At 40.0% G+C, this 22,483-nt stretch overlaps 1 protein-coding gene across 5 annotated transcripts in view; it reads right to left on the reverse strand.

The window, feature by feature from the left end:
• Positions 1–22,483, reverse strand: part of LOC105006325 (transient receptor potential cation channel subfamily M member 4) — a 112,749-nt gene that overhangs the window by 27,027 nt on the left and 63,239 nt on the right. For 4 of the 5 annotated variants that reach the window (XM_020044418.3, XM_020044419.3, XM_010864791.4 and 1 more), the window contains 5 exons: positions 19,981–20,093; positions 9,164–9,265; positions 8,805–9,084; positions 5,511–5,626; positions 2,594–2,726 (listed from right to left, as the gene is read on the reverse strand). In XM_020044418.3, the coding sequence (XP_019899977.2) occupies positions 2,594–2,726; positions 5,511–5,626; positions 8,805–9,084; positions 9,164–9,265; positions 19,981–20,093 (744 nt within the window). The remainder of the gene's footprint in view (positions 1–2,593; positions 2,727–5,510; positions 5,627–8,804; positions 9,085–9,163; positions 9,266–19,980; positions 20,094–22,483) is intronic. The other variant, XM_020044420.3, reaches the window with a different exon arrangement.

Genomic DNA, 22,483 nt, shown 5'->3' on the forward strand with positions numbered 1-22,483 from the left:
ATTTTTTCAATAACAACATTTTAAATAAGGCCTATCCATATATACAGGCCCGGCTGCAGAATGAAATGACTGAAGGGGCATTTTTCATAAATGAGGGGGGATATCTAATTCATATACCATTTGCAGTGTTTATGGGGAAACAAAACCGAGGGTCACAGATTCTATCTGGAGGGGCAATGCCCCCCTTTGCCTCCCCATGGCACCGGGCCTAAATATGTATTTACATTAGTAAATAGGTTAAAAAGCTTTTAACAGCGTTTGCAAGCAGAGATACCCATGAGGACTCTGATTGGCAGGCCATTGATTTTTCTGACCAATTAATTTAATGCATTGTGAACGCAACACGTTTTCACCTTTAACCAAAAAAAACATGGTGAAGCACAGTCGGCTTCTCGTAGTCTACGCCAGTTTTAATGGGTTAACAATCCTTTTAGATGATTTTTCCACCTACCTAAAACAATGCACAAAGGTAACTGAGATACAAGCGGTTAGGAGAAGCAGACTATGTCGAGACCTGTTTTACCACCTCTGCAAAGCATCATTATTGAGTTTAACCACTGGTGTTCCAGAATCTACTAAAAGGTGAAAACGTGACGCCCTTATTTCATTGGTCAGAAAAGCTATGCTGTGCAAGTCGGAGTCCTCATGGGCAGGGGCGTTGGACTGGGGGTAAAACCGATACTGATTACCTAGGGCCCAAGGGGAGAGAGGGCCCTTGAAAAGTCTGGAATATACTTTATTTCACCTGAATATTTTCATATCCTAATTACATTTCATAATGCATGTCAGATGAAATGTAAAGTGTATTGGCTGAATAACTTGGTTGATTGACTGACTACATTTTGTATACAAAAAAATATATCTAAGGTCTCACCCACTTGCACGCATTTTGTTTAGTTCAGTTGAGCATCTGGTGGAGACGTGGAGCGCTAAGTGGAAAATAAAGGAAAGACAGGATAAGGAGAGAAAACTAAATGAGGGAAAGCAATTGCTGACTGACTCATTTTCAAAGAAAGGTGAGCACAAACTAGAAAACGAAATGGTGCTAAACTACTTGTATATCTCCGCGACCGTTAGTGCTAAAAAACGGACTGAGACAACCCATATAAGAGCAGAACATACACTTTCAAATGATAATTTGGTTATACGTGTAATCTGAGGTAAAGGCTAAATAAATAAACTACACTAAAAATGCTGTTTGCATACAACACAACATTATAATATCCTAATTTGAAACATGTTTAATATTAAATTCATAGGCTATAATATCTATAATTAGCAATAATAGGTGTCATAGGTAGCTTGGTAGCTCATTGGTAGATAGATATCATGTCAACATTATAGTTATTTCAGATTCAGTAGAAGCAGATGTTAACATTGTGAAACACATGGCCCTCAGTTGAGGTGAGCTTATATCAATATTAAAACAAACCATGTTTAGCCATTTTGACTGAAATGTGTTAAGTAACACTAATATCTTAATGTATTTTATTATATCACATTACAATTAGGATAAGAAATTAATATCAAATGTATCCTTCCTAGAGAAAGATGATAGAGAAGATATGATTGAGGATGATGGGAGTGAAGACAGCAGGGAGCACAGTGTGGAAATGAGAGATGAGGAACTGGAAAGTAGGCAGTACAGAATAGTTTTTCCAGAGGATCCAGGACTATGGCCAGATAAATTAATGAAAAATTTAGTAACCACAGAAAAGTAGGGTAGAGAATGTTGGGAAAGGTTTGAAATGTGGGTAGAGAAATTATCAGGCTACTCTAAGCAGTACAGTTAAAAGTTATTACCCTATAAACATCTAGGCCTTGTGATGGTCCCTTCCTGAAGGGGCCATTCCACTTCATGTTTTCTGTGTTTCCTTGTCTTGTCCTTGTATGGTCTTTCCTGTTCTTGTTTCTGTTCAACGGTATATTCAGTTCACCTGTGTTTTAGCCCCCACCTGTTTCTGTTCTCCTCGTTTTCTCAGTGTATTTAGTTCAGCCCTATTTCTCCTTGTCCTTGTGGGTCATTGTGTGTGTATAGGTTATGTGCGCCATTGGACTTATCGTAGTGCCCGGCACTCAGTTTAAGTTCTTCGTTATTTTTTGGTTCAATAAAAGGGGTAAACCTTCAAACTTCTGCACTTGCCTCCGTCTCCATATCTAACTACGTGACAGGCCTACAGATTCATGTGTACAGATGCCTGATTATTATTATTTTTAATTGGGGGGGGGGGGCATCAGGACTGTCTATGCATAGGGCCCAGGATCTTGTGCTACGCCCCTGCTCATGTGTATCTCCGCTTGCAAACACTGCGAAACGTACTATTGCTGACTGATTTACAAAAAATATTTTTGTCACATTTCTAGCGAAATATTAGTGACAAAACTCTGAGCATCAGTATATACACAACTATGCACATTTATACAACTAGAAAAGTAATTCCAAGTTGGCAAATCTTTTTTACAAGTGTGCAAAACATTTTTCCAACTTCAAAAGTAATTCCATGTTTGCTATTATTTTTTTTACAAGTGTGCAACTTCATTTACAACTATAAAAAACGTATGTCGCTGTTTTACTTTCATAAAAAGCCCTTACCATTTTTTCAACAATGATAATCTTGGGTCCGAGCTGTTTGTGGATGGCGAAGATGTGGATGAGACGGAGAGTGAACACCATGAAGTCCACAGCCATCACAGCACGGCCAAACTCATAGGACCATGGAAACATTCTAAAACACACAGCAATTGGCTAGTAAGTTGCAGGGTGTCTCTCTCACCCACTCACATATGTCTTTTTATCCTTGTAGAGAACTGACTCATTAATCCCTGACGCCAATTCCCAAGCCCGAAACCTCTTAACTGGGGTTATGTCTGAAGGCTCATGGTGTCATACTTTATAATATGACATTATTTACTTCTGTCCCAGCCTGGAGTTAGCATCATTAGCTTCATCTATATTAATGAAATTAAAATCACACTATGCCTATTTTTTATTTTATTTTTCTTAATCCCTTAGCTAGAAATCACATTTTGTGCAATGGGTTTCTGCCAAAAAAAGTGTAAAGGGGACATACTTTTCAAGATTTCTTGGGGAACTTTAACGAATCACAATATTATTATTTATTAAGATCACGTTTGTGAGATTACGAATGTATGCTTTGTTACAAGTTGAATGTGTTTAGATAACAAATATAATTTGTTTGTATTCGTTCCCAGGAAGTCATGTTCACAGGAAGTCATGTTACTGTGTTGCGGAATTCCAGGTACACATGTCTATAATGAGTTGTAACCAGAAGTATGGTTAGCATAGATAGAACATGTAACATTTGACAGACAACTCTGCTGCAGTGCTTCTTAATAATAAAAGCTTCTCTTTCTCCCTTTTCGACTTAGTACGTTCTTACTAAAGTAACCACAATCAATATTAAATGCTGTATTCCTACACCCTTAGCTGTTCATGTTGCAGCCACTTCCCCCTCTCTTTCCACAAACAAAATCTAAAAGCACATGCATTCAGTTTCCTACAGAATTATACAAAGTTAAATAAGAACAAAAGGCAGTGAAAAATTTAACTTGTTAATTACATTGATTTTACACAAAAAATATATCATATGAATTTTAAATATTGGCTTGAGTGAACAATTATCATGAAGAAACATTTATTTTATTGAAAACATACATCTCACAATTATTGGCACCCATGCATTTAATAATTTGTGCACACTCCCTTTGACAAGACAACAGATTTGTGTAGTACAATGTTTGATGAGGTGGGAGAACACATAGAAAGGGATTTGGGACCATTATTACATACAGAAACTCTCTTGGGGGTGAGCTTAAAAAGACTACAGATGATGTAGTCTTTTTAAGCTCACCCCACAAGTGTTCAATGGGATTTAAATCAGGGGACTGTGATGGCCATTGCAATAGTTTCAATCTCAGGTCAGTGCACCATTTAAGTGTGGATTTGGAGGTACAGTTGTAATCATAAGTTAGCATTCCCTGGTTGAAATCATGACATTCTGGCATTGATTTTGAAAAAATTACTGCTTAAGATTTTTTTTGTAATTTTATTTAAGGATAGTGATAATTTAAAGCTATTTATTATCACATAGCAATTAGTGTCTGTGTATAAAGCCACAATGACCCTAAGCACAAGGCCAAATTGACCCTCCAGTGGTTACAGCAGAAAAAGGTGAAGGTTCTGGAGTGGCTATCACAGTCTCCTGACCTTAATATCATCGAGCCTCTCTGGGGAGATCTCAAACGTGCGGTTCATGCAAGACGAGCAAAGACTTTGCATGACCTGGAGGCATTTTCCCAAGAGGAATGTGAGGGTATACCACCTGCAAGAATTTGGGGCCTCATAAACAACTATTACAAAAGACTGCATGCTGTCATTGATGCTAAAGGGGGCAAAACACTGTATTAAGAACTAAGCAGACTTTTGAACCGGAGTCAGTTTTTTTTTTTCTGCCATGTTTTGTTTTATGATTGTGCCATTCTGTTATGACCTACAGTTGAATGTGAATCCCATAAGAAATAAAAGACGTGTTTTGCCTGCTCACTCATGTTTTCTTTACAAATGGTACATATATTACCAATTCTCCAAGGGTATGCAAACGTTTGAGCACAACTGTATGCATCTGGTTCTTGGAGTCTGTGTTGCCATTTCCCTAACAAGGTTCCCAGGTTTAAGCCCCAAAACATCACAGATCCAGCACCATATATCAAAGTGTGGATTAGGTTATTTTTTCCATGACCATGACTCTTTTTGCACAAAACTCACCACTGGTGTTTGAGGCCAAAATTCAAAATTTTTGTTTCATCAGACATTAGAACGACATTTAGCAAACTCCATTTGCTTACATTTGTGGTTTGGTGACATCAGAGGCATTCTTCTGGAGACCTTTACAAATAACTTGTTGGCATTGAAGTTAAAGTTTTGGAGACTTGGCGATGTGGAAAGGAAATTTGATATATGATAAAAAGATAACCAACAGGCCTTTGTTTATGGCCTGCAATATATGAAAGGGATCTTTTTGTGGCTTGGGGCAGGAAGTAATGAACTGGTCAGATGGCTAACTCAGAGTGACAGAGGCAACTGCTACGGTGATTATCTGTTTGTTCTTTTGGTCTGCAAAGAGAAAGCCCAAGGGCTCTGGGAAGGGGGGTGACTCCTCTGGGGACTCCTCTGGGCATTCAACAACCAGTGCGTTGGATCTGAGCCTAACCACTGTTTCCTGCAATTGCTGTATGAATAAAGGTTCAATTTGAGTTTTCAGACTTTTCTCCATAATTTTTGGTAATTTCCACAACAGTGACCACAAGATGAAACCAACTTGCAATTCTCCAAGTGTGATCCTTGGACTTTTGTCTCTAGGACCTCCTTCTTACTGTGCGTCGGGGTGGAATACACGTGTACTCAGGTTCATCACTGCTCCAGTTGCTTACTGGATAATTACAAAGAGACATAAAAACAGTACATACTGCATACATTTAAATACACATACCTACAGCACATGCCCAATGCAAAGAGTGAGAGAGCTGTGATGTCACACTTATTCCACATGTCTTGGATGTAGAGCTTCATCCTCTGATATAAGGTGGTGCTGGCCATGAAGAATGACTGATAGAAAGAAAGGGAGAGGGGATGTTTTTTTTATGACACACGTGATATAAGCAAAAATGACTGTATACAATACATCATACAATACAGTACTCTCAACAAAGTTAATTTATACTAATACAATTGGTCTCCACAAACCTAGGTTTTCACAAGTCCCTGTTCTCAATACCATTCCCTAGCACATGAGCATTACAGGACGTAGACTTTTTGTTTTTACTGAAATGATTTTATTGAAAATAGCGTGGAAAGTAAAAAAAGGTTCTGGGGCAGAAATTGGGTGGAAAAGCTAATACTGGTTAGCTAGCTTATGTCAGTGGAGGACAACATGGACATTGCACTTTATCCTAAAACACTTTATGACGCAGAACCAAATAGTTTAACAGCATAGTATAAATAAAAGACCACCATAATAACAGAGTATAACAGACACGCTAGTCTTTTCACACAGTCACCCCAAAGCTAACTAGCATTGGACAGTGTTTCATTGTGTATTGCATGGCTAGCCAGAGTGCGGGGACAGAATCTGATGTCTGTTTTGCTAACTAAATTGTATTCTTCAAGATATTTCTTTGTCTAAGCAACAAAATGACTAGGGCTTTACAATGGACATGTTTTAACTGTCACGGTTCCCAGTGCAGCGCCTCCTACACCACCTCCCCTGCACAGGTCCACGTCATCTGCCTTTTAATCACCATCGTTCCCAATCCCTCTCAATGGGGTGCTCTTGAATGTAGCGGACTGTCTTGTTCTACCACACTCACCTGATTCCCATTCCTCATTAGTGGGTGTATGTGAGTTCCCTCAGCTCCCCAGTTAATTGTCTAGTATTGTCTCAATGTCACGCTGTTAGTAAGCTGTTAGTGTGTTGTCACTTGGTCTCCTCTATGTGCAAATGTGTTTGTTTATTTCTAGCCACATCTAGCGCTGTGCACCTGTTGAAGGACAGTATCTAATTTAGGCCTTAGGCCCCCATTCCTAGTACCATCTTATTTTGTCTGCTTTGTTAGGAGAGTCTGTTAACTATCCTTGTGTTGGTGGTAATTCCACTATATTTACTCCTTGGCAAATAAACAAACTTTTTGTTCCTGCATCTGCCTTCGGCTTTTTCACCTACACCGTGACATTAAACTGGAGATATTTTAGGATTAAGTAAGTTTACTTAATCAGAGTTGACTGAAGAACTTCTTAAAATACTTAATTATGGAAAATTTCAGAAAGCATTATTTAATTAAATAATAGTGCACAATTTAAAAATAACTGGAATTATTTTTGTGCAACAGCCAGCCTGTTCTCCTGATTATTTCGTTCTTCACTTTTTCTTAGAATTTGTATACAGTGAGGGAAAAAAGTCCCCTGCTGATTTTGTACATTTGCCCACTGACAAAGAAATGATCAGTCTATAATTTTAATGGTAGGTTTATTTGAACAGTGAGAGACAGAATAACAACAAATAAATCCAGAAAAACGCATGTCAAAAATGTTATACATTTATTTACATTTTAATGAGTGAAAAAAGTATTTGATCCCCTCTCAATCAGAAAGATTTCTGGCTCCCAGGTGTCTTTTATACAGGTGATGAGCTGAGATTATGAGCACACTCTTAAAGAGAGTGTTCCAAATCACGGCTTGTTACCTGTAAAAAAGACACCTGTCCACAGAAGCAATCAATCAATCAAATTCCAAACTCTCCACCAAAGAGCTGTCCAAGGATGTCAGGGACAAGATTGTAGACCTACACAAGGCTGGAATGGGCTACAAGACCATCGCCAAGCAGCTTGGTGAGAAGGTGACAACAGTTTGTGCGATTATTCGCAAATGGAAGAAACACAAAACAACTGTCAATCTCCCTTGGTTTGGGGCTCCATGCAAGAACGGTGAGGAATCAGCCCAGAACTACATGGGAGGATCTTGTCAATGATCTCAAGGCAGCTGGGACCATAGTCACCAAGAAAACAATTGGTAACACACTACACCGTGAAGGACTTAAATCCTGCAGTGCCTGCAAGGTCCCCCTGCTCACGAAAGCACATGTACAGCCCCGTCTGAAGTTTGCCAATGAACATCTGAATGATTCAGAGGAGAACTGGGTGAAAGTGTTGTGGTCAGATGAGACCAAAATCGAGCTCTTTGGCATTAACTCAACTCGCCGTGTTTGTAGGAAGAGAAATGCTGCCTATTACCCCAAGAACACCATCCCCACCGTCAAACATGGAGGTGGAAACATTATGCTTTGGGGGTTTTTTTCTGTTAAGGGGACAGAACAACTTCACCGCACCAAAGGGACAATGGACGGGGCCATGTACTGTCAAATCTTGGGTAGGAACCTCTTTCCCTCAGCCAGGGCATTGAAAATGGGTCGTGGATGGGTATTCCAGCATGACAATGACCCAAAACACAGAGCCAAGGCAGGGGCTCAAGAAGAAGCGCATTAAGGTCCTGGAGTGGCCTAGCCAGTCTCAAGACCTTAATCCCATAGAAAATCTGTGGAGGGAGCTGAAGATTCGAGTTGCCAAACGTCAGCCTCAAAACCTTAATGACTTGGAGAAGATCTGCAAAGAAGAGGGAGACAAAATCCCTCCTGAGATGTGGGAAAACCTGGTGGCCAACTACAAGAAACCTCTGACCTCTGTGATTGCCAACAAGGGTTTTGCCACCAATTACTAAGTAATGTTTCGCAGAGGGGTCAAATACCTATTTCACTCATTAAAATGCCAATTAATTTATAACTTTTGACATTTCTTCTGGAATTTTTTGTTGTTCTTCTGTCTCACACTGTTCAACAAAACATTAAAATTATAGACTGATAATTTCTTTGTCAGTGGGCAAACGTACAAAATCAGCAGGGGATCAGATACTTTCTTCCCTCACTGTAAAATAATATAACAACTGTTTTGGCATATAATTTACTGTAGCTCAGGAACTTAATTATTCAGCCTGTTCTTCCTTATCTACAGTGCCATTAATGTTACAGGGAATTGTAAATATGTTCATACCTCTAAATGTGTAAGAATCTATATTTGCAGTTTTTTTAATACATTTTGGAGGTGAGATAGTTTTGTATTATGATAGTAATTTGAAGAAGGAAACAAGTTCTATAACTCTCCAGGCTAGTTATTTTAAAACCATCTTTAAATAGATATTAGGACCTAGGTGTTGTTAGCATGCAAATGGGTCCTACCTGTCGAAACTCTTCACAGACCAGAGTGAAGACCCAAAAGTAGAGAATAGACTCCAAAGTTGATGGGCCATGAGGGGGCGGGGGTTTGAAGTCCAACAATAGGATGTAGGCAAACAGGCTTAAGAACAGGAAGTACATCAACACATTCCCTAAGAAAGAGGTGATGGGTGCAAACCAGAACTCCCTCCAGCGCATCAGTATAAAGGACCTCTTTGGATGGAAGGAAGGGGCTTCTTTCTGACTGTCCTTTAGAGCAGCATATTCCTCATCCTGCTCTGGCCTGGGACGATCAGAATAAGAATAATTACTTTATGTGCATGCATGCATTCATGCATGTTTGTGACTGTATGTGTGTTTACGTTTGATTGACGTCAGAGAAAGAGAATAGAGTGGCATCTCCATCCAGACTGTCTGTGTCTCGACCATGATGCACATGCGACTTCCCCTCGTCTTCACGTTCCCTGAGAGAGAGAGCGAGAGAGAGAGAGAGAAATGTAAATAACTGAGGTTCAGTCAGTAAGGCTGTTCTCTGTGGATAGCTAATTGAACTTGTGAGCATAATAATACAGTACTTTAAGATTAATTTGTAAAATAAATAGGATACAGAAGGTATTAACAATTCAACATGAATGCTTAATCGCCAGTGCCATCACAATGATGCAAAAACAATACAAATAGAGTCAGAAATGTAAATAACGGTTAAATACTAATAAAGTAATGTGAATAAAGATATGGGTGCAAAAAGAGTTACGTTTCGAGAACAGTATTTAGATAACAGTATTTACACATGTACTTCCTCCAATAGAGATAACAACAATGTACAACCCCATTTCCCAAAAAGTTGGGACGCTGTGTAAAATTTACAGAAAAACAGAATGCATTGATGTGCAAATCACTTAAACCCAATATTCAATAGAAAATACACTGCTCAAAAAAAAGAAGAGACCACTTAAATAACACTTAAATGACACATCTGGTCTCGATGAACTAAATATATTAGAGATCAATATCTTTACTGTACAGTGTGTAATTCCTTGAAAACAAAATGACATAATAACGGTCAATGGAAACCAAAATCACCAATCGATTGAAGGCTGGATTCAAACTCACATCGAGAGCCAAAGTAAAATTTTAATCACAGGCTGTTCCAACTTGTGTTCATCACAGCAACTCATAATGTGACTCACTAGTGTGTATGGCCTGTATGCACTCCTGACAAGGTCTGGGCATGCCTACATACTCTGGCCACATGATGCTGGGCATTGTTCCGCACCAGGAGGAAGCCAGGGCCCACTGCACCAGTAAGTTCTGATGATGGGTCTGAGGATTTCCTCCCAATACCAAACAGCATTCAGGGTACTGTTGGCTAGCATGCGGAAGTCTGTGCAATCCTCCAAGGATATGCCTCTCCAGACCGTCACTGACCAACCGCCAAATCAATCATGCTGGATGATGTTGCCGGCAGCATAACGTTCACCACGGTATCTCCAGACTCTGTCAAGTTTGTCACATGTGCTCAGTGTGAACCTGCTCTCATCTGTGAAACGAACAAGGCAAATTCTGGTGTTCTCTGGTGAATGCTAATCTGGGCTGTGAGCCCAGGTCCCACTAGAGGACAATGGGCCCTCATGCCACCCTTATGGAGTCTGTTTCTGACAGTTTGGTCAGAAACATGCACAGAAGTAGCCCGCTGGAGGTAATTTTGGAGGGCTCTGGGAATGCTCCTCCTATACCTCCTCGCACAAAATGGCACATACCAGTCCTGCTGATGGGTTGATGCCCTTTTACGGCTCTGTCCAGCTCTCCTGGTGTAAAAGCCCATCTCCTGGTATCTCCTATATGCTCTTGAAGCTGTGCTGGGAGACACAGCAAACCTTCTTGCGACAGCACGTATGGATGTGTCATCCTGGATGAGCTGGGCAATTTTTGCAACCTGAATGGGCTGCAGGTACCGCCTGATGCTACCAATAGTGACAAGGACACTACCAAAAATGCAAAACTAGAGAAGAATCAGTCAAGAAGGATAAGGAGAGAGCAATTGTCTGTGGCCACCACCTACAAAATAATTTGTTTTTTCCACGTTCTCTTCATACGATTACAATTTCTTCCCACCTTCGTTTGAGTCATGTTTTCTCAAAACCATGTTTTGAGCCTCTATAGGCATGGAGGCGGGGCTTAATCTGGGCATTGAATACTCGCACCCGATTAGCCATGAATCACACCATTGTAAGGAGACAATCATAGCCGTTCCATGCACTGCTTACCCTTTGGAGAGAATTTTAAGAATTGTATAAACAAGGCTAAATGTGTCCATTTAAACATTTAAACAGAATAATAAACTGTTATTTCCAGGTTGCATCGAAGTCACTGTTGCCATGGTCACAGACACAGATATTGATGAAAGTTTAACGTGTTCAAGTGACTGAAGTTAGACAGGGGCTAATTACCATTTGTTATAAGCCTAATGGTTTGGAAACCATCACAGCAAAAAAAATCCAGTACAAACTTTTACCACGTTTGTATTTAGTTTTTTTGCCACCCCAATAACGAACCATTTTTTACATTAAGAACAACTGTACACTCACCTAAAGGATTATTAGGAACATCTGTTAAATTTCTCATTAATGCAATTATCTAATCAACCAATCACATGGCAGTTGCTTCAATGCATTTAGGGGTGTGGTCCTGGTCAAGACAATCTCCTGAACTCCAAACTGAATGTCAGAATGGGAAAGAAGGTGATTTAAGCAATTTTGAGTGTGGCATGATTGTTGGTGCCAGACGGGCCGGTCTGAGTATTTCACAATCTGCTCAGTTACTGGGATTTTCACGCACAACCATTTCTAGGGTTTACAAAGAATGGTGTGAAAAGGGAAAAACATCCAGTATGCGGCAGTCCTGTGGGCGAAAATGCCTTGTTGATGCTAGAGGTCAGAGGAGAATGGGCCGACTGATTCAAGCTGATAGAAGAGCAACTTTGACTGAAATAACCACTCGTTACAACCAAGGTATGCAGCAAAGCATTTGTGAAGCCACAACACGCACAACCTTGAGGCGGATGGGCTACAACGGCAGAAGACCCCAGGTACCAGACCCCGGACCACTCATCTCCACTACAAATAGGAAAAAGATTGGACCACCAAAATTGGACAGTTGAAGACTGGAAGAATGTTGCCTGGTCTGATGTGTCTCGATTTCTGTTGAGACATTCAGATGGTAGAGTCAGAATTTGGCGTAAACAGAATGAGAACATGGATCCATCATGCCTTGTTACCACTGTGCAGGCTGGTGGTGGTGGAGTAATGGTGTGGAGGATGTTTTCTTGGCACACTTTAGGCCCCTTAGTGCCAATTGGGCATTGTTTAAATGCCACGGCCTACCTGAGCATTGTTTCTGACCATGTCCATCCATTTATGAACACCATGTACCCATCCTCTGATGGCTACTTCCAGCAGGATAATGCACCATGTCACAAAGCTCGAATCATTTCAAATTGGTTTCTTGAACATGACAATAAGTTCACTGTACTGAAATGGCCCCCACAGTCACCAGATCTCAACCCAAGAGAGCATCTTTTGGATGTGGTGGAACGGGAGCTTCGTGCCCTGGATGTGCATCCCACAAATCTCCATCAACTGCAAGATGCTATCCTATCAATATGGGCCAACATTTCTAAAGAATGCTTTCAGCACCTTGTTGAATCAATGCCACTTAGAATTAAGTCAGTTCTGAAGGTGAAAGGGGGTCAAACACAGTATTAGTATGGTGTTCCTAATAAACCTTTAGGTGAGTGTATATTAAATGAACATCGATAGTTATTAATTAGTTAAATAAACCATATCACACACATTAGACTGCACTGATAGGCCTGACGAGCCGTGAGTTTGCCGTGTTTTATATGCTCCTGTCACCCTGGTCACCTTTAATCTGGGGGGAGATTATGTTGGGGCACATTGTACATCCAGAACACGTTAAACTTTCATCAATATATGTGTCTGTGACCATGGCAACAGTGACATCGATGCAACCTGTGAATAACTTATTTTGTTTAAATGTACACATATAGCCTAGCTTATACAATTCTTAAACTTCTCTCCACAGATTGCATTAGGAAAACAGTGCATGGAAAGGCTATGATTTTCATCTTGTAATGGTCTGAAGCATGATTGTAATAATTATCGCATACCCATTTGTCAAAAGAGAGAGTAATTCAATTATTTATTGCAGCATTAGAAAGTCTTGTTCATAAGGTTACGGACCTGGTCTTCCTTACACAACCTCAATCTTATCTCACTCAATCTCCTCTCACTGTAATGTTGGTTGCAAGCTGATATATACATTGAAGGGTGTGTCTACCTAGCAAAAATTTGGTTTCACCCATGCCAAATGGTCAATGTGAACATTCCTGGGGTTATCAGAGCGCAACCTACAGAGAGATAATCTAAACAGAGGTTTCTGTTGTTCTCATTATCTAGGCACATCCACTTACAATGAAACGTACATTCACATTGTAATTGTTAATGCACAGATTCCACAGGTGTGCTAATTCAATGCCCAGATAAAGCCCCGCCTCCACGCCAATAGAGGTTCAAAACCTGGTTTTGAGAAAACATGATTCAAACGAAGGTGAGAAGAAATTGTAATCGTAAGAAGAAGAGAACATGGAAAAAACGTGTTTGAACAATGACATTTTAAGATCGGACGTGAAAATCCATTTAGCATACACTTTTTCCATGCTTGAATGATTTTTTTTCCTACGATTGAATTTCATTTTTTCATACTATGAAATATTTCAGGTACGTTTTTCTTTACATAAAGTCAATACATTTGAGCGCAATTTGGCTTCATACTTGTGGTCTATATTTTTAGTGTGCAAAGTTACAGCATTTTCTACCAGGGACTTTGAGTTATTCAGCAGTTTCAAGAAGAAAAAAAGGAAGAAGAATACTGACAATAACAATAAGGTTCGTCCTACCTGAGGAGCCCTAATTCTATATTTGAAACTACTACAATACATATGATCCAAATACATTTACAGATACCATACATTAAAATGCACACATGCAGAAAAAAACACAGTTTTTAGCTTTACTTTTTTTCCATGGATATTAAAATACAACCCAAATATACCTTTCAAATGTTTATATTTTCTATATCGGGAGGAATACTAACTGGTCAATTTTGTTCGGATAAACAGCCCAGTGAACAACTGCTGGCAGGTCGCAGGAGGCTATAATGTCCTACAGCCAGCAGGCCACCAGCTTTTGCCGCTTTTCTCCTGATCTCAATTTCCATAAGCTAATTTGCTTCTCAGGTGGCTATCTACCTGAGGCCAGACTGCGTTACGCTGGCGGCTAGCCGCCGAAGAGAGGGCGTGTGCTGTGATTTGTTCTATCTGCTATTGTACCCCTTTTATTCTTGTACTGATTATTTGTATTAACTTTATTTTAATATTTTTAAATGTAGTGTACAGATTGCGTCAACATTGGTAGTTTATAAATAAAATAGACTTTTATGTGACTTTTGCACAATTGCTTGTGTAAAGGACCTTTGTGACCAAAGGACCTTTGGCGAGAGACAGCCGTCTCTCGCCATTGCTTACCATAATATTTTCCCAAACTAATGGCAATTTTTCACTGCATGGTACTGGTTCAACTACTTGCCTATAGCCTCGACTTTAATGCTTCATGGGGGACAGTTCTTTACTGTGTGTAAATACCGCCGTGTCCGTAGATGGCGCTATAGCGAATGTAAATTGCACGTAAGGCAAGACAATCGCCATTTTGAAAGCCAGGAATCCTACGCTGTAGTACCGTGAAAACTAGTAGGATCATTTTAGTGACTTGATTCTTTCTTTCAGGAACAGGAACAATTCTTGTTCAAAGTGTGTACGGTATAAGCTATATAATCTGAATTGGACAATACAACATGTGGATTATGACACTGTTTTACTACAATTTGATGAACTCCCGACCCATACAGAAAAGAAATGTATTTTAAATATATTTTTGCAATACAAAATGTATGTAGAATGTATGCTGAATATATGTCGAATACATTTAACTATATTTAAAATACATTTCAGCTATTATTCCGAAATGTATTTGAAAATGTATAAATACATTTCAGTTTTGTCCAAATGTATTTCACCGTCAACAATGCTTTCATTACAATTGTAATGTATTATAGAAAATACATTACAAAATGAATTTTGAAGCCCATATTAAAATGCATTTTCGACGTATATATCACATTTAGGTGTTGAAACACATTTTATAGATCTGTACATTACCAAAATACATTTAATCTTAGTCACAAATATAGTCTAGCATACTAAGGTAAACTTGGTAATACCACTACTTGCCTCTTCCAAGGATACAATCCCATTTGGAGTAGTGGTTAGAGTGCCTGACTGTGGAATGTAAGGTTGCAGGTTTGAAACACAGTGTGCATATGCCAATATGCATTTTAAAAATGCATTAAATAAAGTTTTTATAAATATATTTAAGTGGCCAATTTCTAATATTTTGACATTTATTTACCAAATGTATCCAGGAATATATTTTCCAAATGTGTTCGGAAATATATTTTCCAAATGTATTCAAAAATATATTTAAAATACATTTATTTTCTGTATGAGGAGTTTGAAAATAACTGCGTTGGCCTGAGATGATATCCCTACAGTAACCCTTGTTTCTTAATTGTGTCCACGAGATTGGTTGGTTACAATTTTTTGTTTCTTCGTTTATCCTCAAGTTCTAATGTTTTGTGCTTCTTCACATATTAACAGTTGAACAGGGATGGTAACATTGTTAGCTAACTTGTCTAAATCCTGTTTCTTAGTGTATCAAGTTAGAATGTCATAATACGTGTTTCTTTGTGTAACGATAACGTTACTGTCTTGGGAGTAAATTTAGCTAGACTAGCTAAACCTGCACTTTTCTGTTACTGAGGTGTCTTTGTGTATCCATATTGTTCTTATCTAGCCTTATGCTGCCGTTTTTGTAAACCTCTTTTCTAAACATTGCTTTCAGGTGATTACGTTTTCTGTAGTTTTGTTCCTGGAGGAGGATGACTGTGTGGCAGAAGTTCCACCGCTGTGGCTCAAAGGGGGACTACTGGCCACCACACAGCATCACCAGCAGGAAGTCCTTCAGCCACGACCAGTTTGCCAGAACTTGTTCACCACCTGAAGACACCAGGGAGGATTGTGGATTGCAGCCCTGGAGGTATATGAATTACATCTTGATCTCGTAATTGCTGCAATGTTTACTTGGTTTCACCATATTTACCTGCTCACCAACTTATGTTTATTTTTAGGATGGAGCAAGCACAGTACTCCAAGGCCCCAGAGAGGTACTCCACGCCACCATGTAGAGGATTGCTACATAGGTAAGTGTGGGTTCATTCACTTAACCCAGATGTTTAACTTGTTATTAAAGCATCTTGCTTTGAATTTTATTTGTCAATTTCAATTTATTTTTAAGGGCAAGAAGGCAGAGATATGGGGAAGTTTTAGCTCTGCACATGAAGGTAAGAATGAACATTTTAGCGGACACTGCGATTTCAGTTCTGGTGGTAAAATAACCAGATATTTAGGACTGAATAATTAACTGTCTGTCTTTACTTTCAGAACATTTGGAGAAGATCAAGCGGCTGACAGAAGAGAAGGTCGAGCTGAGGGCGCAGCTGGCTCTACAATCAGGTAAAAACAAGACTGTGGTTACGCTAGCATCTTGTCTTCATGAAACTGGATTTGTCTGAACGTGTGCCCTTCACTAAAATGCAATACTGTACAGCCTTTCTGAAATTACATGTATATGGCCATTTTATTTATTTCACTATTACGCTATTGACATTTCACTGTGCTTTTTAGCTTCTGATAAACGTCTGACTGAAGAGAATATCAAGCTGAGGACACAGCTGGCTCTACAATCAGGTAAAAACAAGACTATAGTCACGCTAGCATGTTGTCTTCATGAAACATTTCATTTGTCTTGAATGTCATGCAATTCTCAAAATTGTGTCAGACCATTGAAGTACAATATCTGATTACTGTATTACAGGAGCCATAAGGAAGAATCCTTCCAACCGGGATGCCACTGAAGAGGCTGTCCAGAACCAGGTCCCCTGGTACCAGAAAGGGGCAACTGACTGTGCAGGTGGGAAAAGACGTTGCGGCAGTACAAGGGACCTGCCCTGAATATGAATGATATCCTCAGTTTATATCTTTTAATTTCGATGATTGTAACTGACAACTAATGAAAACCCCAAATTCAGTATCTCAGAAAATTTGAATATTGTGAATAGGTTCAATATTGAAGACACCTGGTGCCACACTCTAATCAGCTAATTAACTCAAAACACCTGGAATGGCCTTTAAATGGTCTCTCAGTCTAGTTTTGTAGGCTACACAATCATGGGGAAGACACAAAAGGTCATTGCTAAAGAGGCTGGCTGTTCACAGAGCTCTGTGTCCAAGCACATTAATAGAGAGGCGAAGGGAAGGAAAAGATGTGGTAGAAAAAAAGTGTACAAGCAATAGGGATAACCGCACCCTGGAGAGGATTGTGAAACAAAACCCATTAAAAAATGCGGGGGAGATTCACAAAGAGTGGAGTGCAGCTGGAGTCAGTGCTTCAAGAACCACCACGACATGGGTTTCAGCTGTCGCATTCCTTGTGTCAAGCCACTCTTGAACAAGACACAGCGTCAGAAGCATGTCGCCTGGGCTAAAGACAAAAAGGACTGGACTGCTGCTGAGTGGTCCAAAGTTATGTTCTCTGATGAAAGTACATTTTGCATTTCCTTTGGAAATCAAGGTCCCAGAGTCTGGAGGAAGACCCAACAATGCAGAAGAGCTGAAGGCCACTATCAGAGCAACCTGGGCTCTCATAACACCTGAGCAGTGCCACAGACTGATCGACTACATGCCACTCCGCATTGCTGCAGTAATTCAGGCAAAAGGAGTCCCAACTAAGTATCGAGTGCTGTACATGCTCATACTTTTCAGTTGGCCAACATTTCTAAAAATCTTTTTTTTGTACTGGTCTTAAGTAATATTCAAATTTTCGGCCGCCGCCGGGCCGCTGGTGAGCCGCTGATCAGGGTATTGTTGGAAAGCATTGTCATGAAAGAGGCCCACCGGTGGGCCGACTGCAACGCGCGCTATTAAAACAATCGACAGCGGCAGAAAGCTAGCAGGCAGGTGGGCCACTGGGGTGTTGCTTGCTGGGAGTTTGGAGTTCTTTCTGCAGTTTAGAGCAGAACAATTTAGAGCCTTTGTCTGCTTGTACTGGCCAGGGATTTTTACTCATTGCGGTAACTCATCTGACAAGTAAGATCAAATTTAGATTTACTTTCCACAATATCACCCAACGCGATACAGTGCATTTGAAAAGTGCTCACACCCCTTCACTTTTACCCCGATTTGCAATGTTACAGCCTTGAGCTGTTTCTATAACTTGATTGAAATGCAAATGATTGGACTCGCTTTGGAAAGGCACAAAGTCCCACTGTTGACAGTGCATGTCAGAGCAAAAACCAAGCCATGAGGCCAAACAATATCCATCAAGCTCAGAGACAAGATTGTGTTGAGGCACAGACAAATGCTCCCTAAGAAATTCAGCAGCGTTGAAGGTTCCCAAGAATGCATTGACCTCCAACATTCTTCTATTGAAGAGGTTTGGAACCACCAACACTCTTCTTAGAGCCGACTGCCCAGACAGAGCAATTACGGAAGAACCTTGGTCAGGGAGGTGATAAAGAATCTGATGACCAGTCTTAACAGAGCTCCAGAGTTCCTGTGTGGAAATGGGAGAACATTCCTGAAGAGCAACAATCTCTGCAGCACTCCCTCAATCAGGCCTTGATGGTAGAGTGGCCAGACAGAAGCCACTCCTTATTAAAAGGCACATGACAGCCCATTTGGAGTTTACCCAAGGGCACTTAATGCTCTGGTCTGATGAACCCAAGACTGAACTCTTTGGCCTGAACACCAAGCATCAGGTTCAGAGGAAAGCATTCATCGCTCATAACCTGGTGGCAGCATAATGGTGTGAGGAAGTTTTTCAGTTGCAGGGACAGGGAGACTAGTCAGGATTGAGGGAAAGATGAACAGAGCAAGGTACAGACAGGTCCTTGATGAAAACCTGCTCCAGAGCGCTCCAGAGTGCTCCAGAGCACTGGGGCGATGGTTCACCTTCCATCAGGACAACAACTCTAAGTAAACTCTCAAGACAATGAAGGAGTGGCTTTGGAACAAATCAGAGCTCGGACTTGAACAAGACAGAATATCTCTGAAGAGGCTGTGCAGCTACATACCACATCCAACCTGACAGAGTTTGAGATGATCCACAGAGAAGAATGGTGGAAACCACCCAAATACAGGTGTGTCAAGCTTGAAGTGACATAACCAAGAACACACTGCTAGCCTTATTGTAATTGCTGCCAAAGGTGCTTAAACAAAGCAGACTGATGGGGTCTGAATACTTATGTAAATGCAAAATAAAACAAAAGTTTTTGTTAGGAAATTATGGCTTAATGTGTGTAGATTATGGGGTATTGTGTGTAGACTGATTAATTGAATCAATTTAAGAATAAGGCTGTAACATAACAGCATGCGGAAAAAGGCAGCAGAAGAAGCTAAAAAATGCTTGCTTAATAGTTGGTTCTTTCAGAAATGTTCTGCCTTTAGTACCGCTCCGGGACTTTACAAGGTGTCCTTGATGTCTTCCTCTATGGCTAAGGTCAGTAACAACTACAATTGTCATGCCTTTAAGCCATCCCTCTTTAGACTGACAACAAGTCAGCTGGCTATCACCCTTTTCCAACCAGTCTGTTACAGAAAGATTTTTTTTAGATTGGGTTAATAGTGTGAATTCTCACTGCAGTTTCTTTACCGCAGTGTTTCCCAATCCTGGTCCTAGGGACCCAAAGGGGTGAAAGTTTTTAGTTTTTGCCCTAGCACTCCAACACCTGACTCAAATTAAAGACTTGATAATGGGTTAGTTAAGTCTAACAAATGTGCAAGTAGGGCAACATTTAAATCAGGTCTGTGAGGGCTAGGGCAAACATATGCACCCCTTTGGGTCCCCAGGACTAGGATTGGGAAACACTGCTTTAAGGGATTGTGATAAACAGACAGAAAGTAACAGACAGACCGGTAGCTACTTACCTGAAGCTAATGAGTTTTGTGTAGATGAGGGGGGGTAGGAAGAATGCAAGGACCAGTTTCCAAACATCTGTGCTTCTCTCCATGGCTCCCCACCAGATCTGAGACAGCAGAGACTTCCAGAGGACAGGGTAGGAGCAGAATTAGTCTTTTTGAACTATTAACCACTTTTCATGTTCTACCTCATACACTATAGAAATGTAAAGGCCAAGGCCTTATTTCCCAGTTGTGATGAAACATAAGCATTACAATGATTTTGCCAGATGCATTATTATTTACTATACGAGTTTTTGTTGTATTCCAAAATAATGTTTCAAAGCTGTGCTGTGAAGTGGCCTACCTTCAAAGTCATATTATTACTCTCACTGATCCTCCAATCATTACAGCTACTGATCTGAAGGTCTATAAAAAATAAGCTGTTCTCTTGGAACTGTTCTCTACCACTGTCTGTTTTTCAGAGTGAGCTTTACTGTCCATTTGGGTATATCCCACTGGGTGACATCGCTGAAAGCAATGTCAAAATGTTCCAGATCTAAATTTGCTCTCACTTTTTGTTAGACAAGTGCCATCCCCGCTTATTGCCCCCATTCTACACACTCCTCTTTTCCTGTTTCAACATTCCTGCGGAAGTGTAAATCCAACACACACTTAGCCGAGTGTTAACAATGCATTATAAGACTTGAGAATCACTACATTTTATTGTTACTTCCCATTTTGGGCTTGATGTGCAATATGCTGATTATTTGTGAATAATACGGTTAGGTCCGGAAATAATTGGATACGTTTTGGTATTTTGTCTGTTTATCAAAATATATTCAATTTACAGTTAAATAATGAATATGGACTCAAAGTTCAGTGTCACTTCTTTAATTTGAGGTTTAGGAGTTACAGCAATTTAAAATTTTGTTTTCAAGGGACCAAAAGAAATTGGACAGTTGACTGTCAGAGAGATATCAGGAACATTATGAGATTATGGCCACATCAACAGTTTGGTACATTCTGAGGAAAAAAAGAACGCACGGATGAGCTCTGCAACACACAAAGGCTTGGACGTCCATAGAGGACAACAGTGGTGGATGATTGTAGGATCCTTACCATGGTAACGAAAAACTCCTTCACAACATCCAGCCAAGTGAAGAAAACTCTACAGGAGGTAGGCATAAAATTACCCAAGTCTACCATAAAGAGAAAACTTCACAAGAGCAAATACAGAGGGTTCCCCACATGGTGCAAACCATTTATAAGCCTCAAGAATAGAAAGGCCAGAAAAACATCCAAAAAATCCAGCATTCTTTGGACAGATGAAACTAAGATCAACCTGTACTACAATGACGGGAAGGAAAACTTATATGGAGAAGGCTTGGAAGGGCTCATGATCCGAAGCATACCACATCATCTGTAAAATACGGTGGAGGCAGTATGGACATGCATGGCTTCCAATGTCACTGGGTCACTAGTGTTTATTGATGATGTGACAGAAGACAGAAGCAGCCGGATGAATTCTAAAGTCTATAAGGATATAATGTCTGCTCAGATTCAGCCAAATTCAGCGAAGTTGATTGGAAGGCGCTTCACTTTACAGATGGACAATGACCCAAAACATACTGCCAAAGAAACCTAGGAGTTTTTTTAAGGCAAAGAAATTGAATATTCTGCAATGGCCGAGTTAATCACCTGATCTAAACCTGATCGAGCATGCATTTAATTTGTGTAAGAAAAAAGGCATAAATAACAAACAACAGGAACAAACAAAAACTGCAGTAAAGGCCTGACAAAGCATTACAAAGCAGGAAACCCAGCGTTTGGTGAAGTCCATGCTTCCAGACTTCAAGTAGTCAGTGCCTGCAAAGGATTCTTGACAAACATTTTATTTATGATTAATGTTAGTTTGTCCAATTACATTTGAGTCCCTGAAATAAGGGGACTGTGAATGAAAATGGTAGCAATTTCTAAATGTTTCATACAATATTTTTGTTTACCCCTTGAATAAAAGCTGAAAGTCTGCACTTCAATTGCATCTAGGTTATTTAATTTCAAATCCATTGTGGTGGCGTAGAGTCAAAATAATGAAAATTGTGTCAGTGTCCAAACATTTCTGGACCTAACTGTATATAAATAGAGTCACAATAATACATCGGTAAGCAATTCAATTTCAGGTTCGAAAGCCAATAGTAGTGGTTTTTATGACACCGGGAATGTATCGGAACAAACATGATATAGTACACCATTTTCAAGGGGCCTCTTTTGGCTTGACAGCACCAGTTTTTTAACCACTGGCAAGCATGTAAAGTCATTGTGTCCCTTAAATTTAATGTTGCCAGTCCAGTCCCACAGATGCCATGAAATGATAATGGAGAATTGACAAAGCTGTTAAGATCTTCTTTCTCAAGAGATATTTCTTGGCTTCTCCAGTTTGGTTTGCTCCATATATAAGAACTTAACCTACAACACCATAGTTCGGATGCTGAGTAAAATGAAAATAGAAACAGAATGCAATGATGTGCAA

Source organism: Esox lucius, chromosome 11, assembly GCF_011004845.1.
Source record: "Esox lucius isolate fEsoLuc1 chromosome 11, fEsoLuc1.pri, whole genome shotgun sequence".
NCBI classification, from domain to species: domain Eukaryota; kingdom Metazoa; phylum Chordata; class Actinopteri; order Esociformes; family Esocidae; genus Esox; species Esox lucius.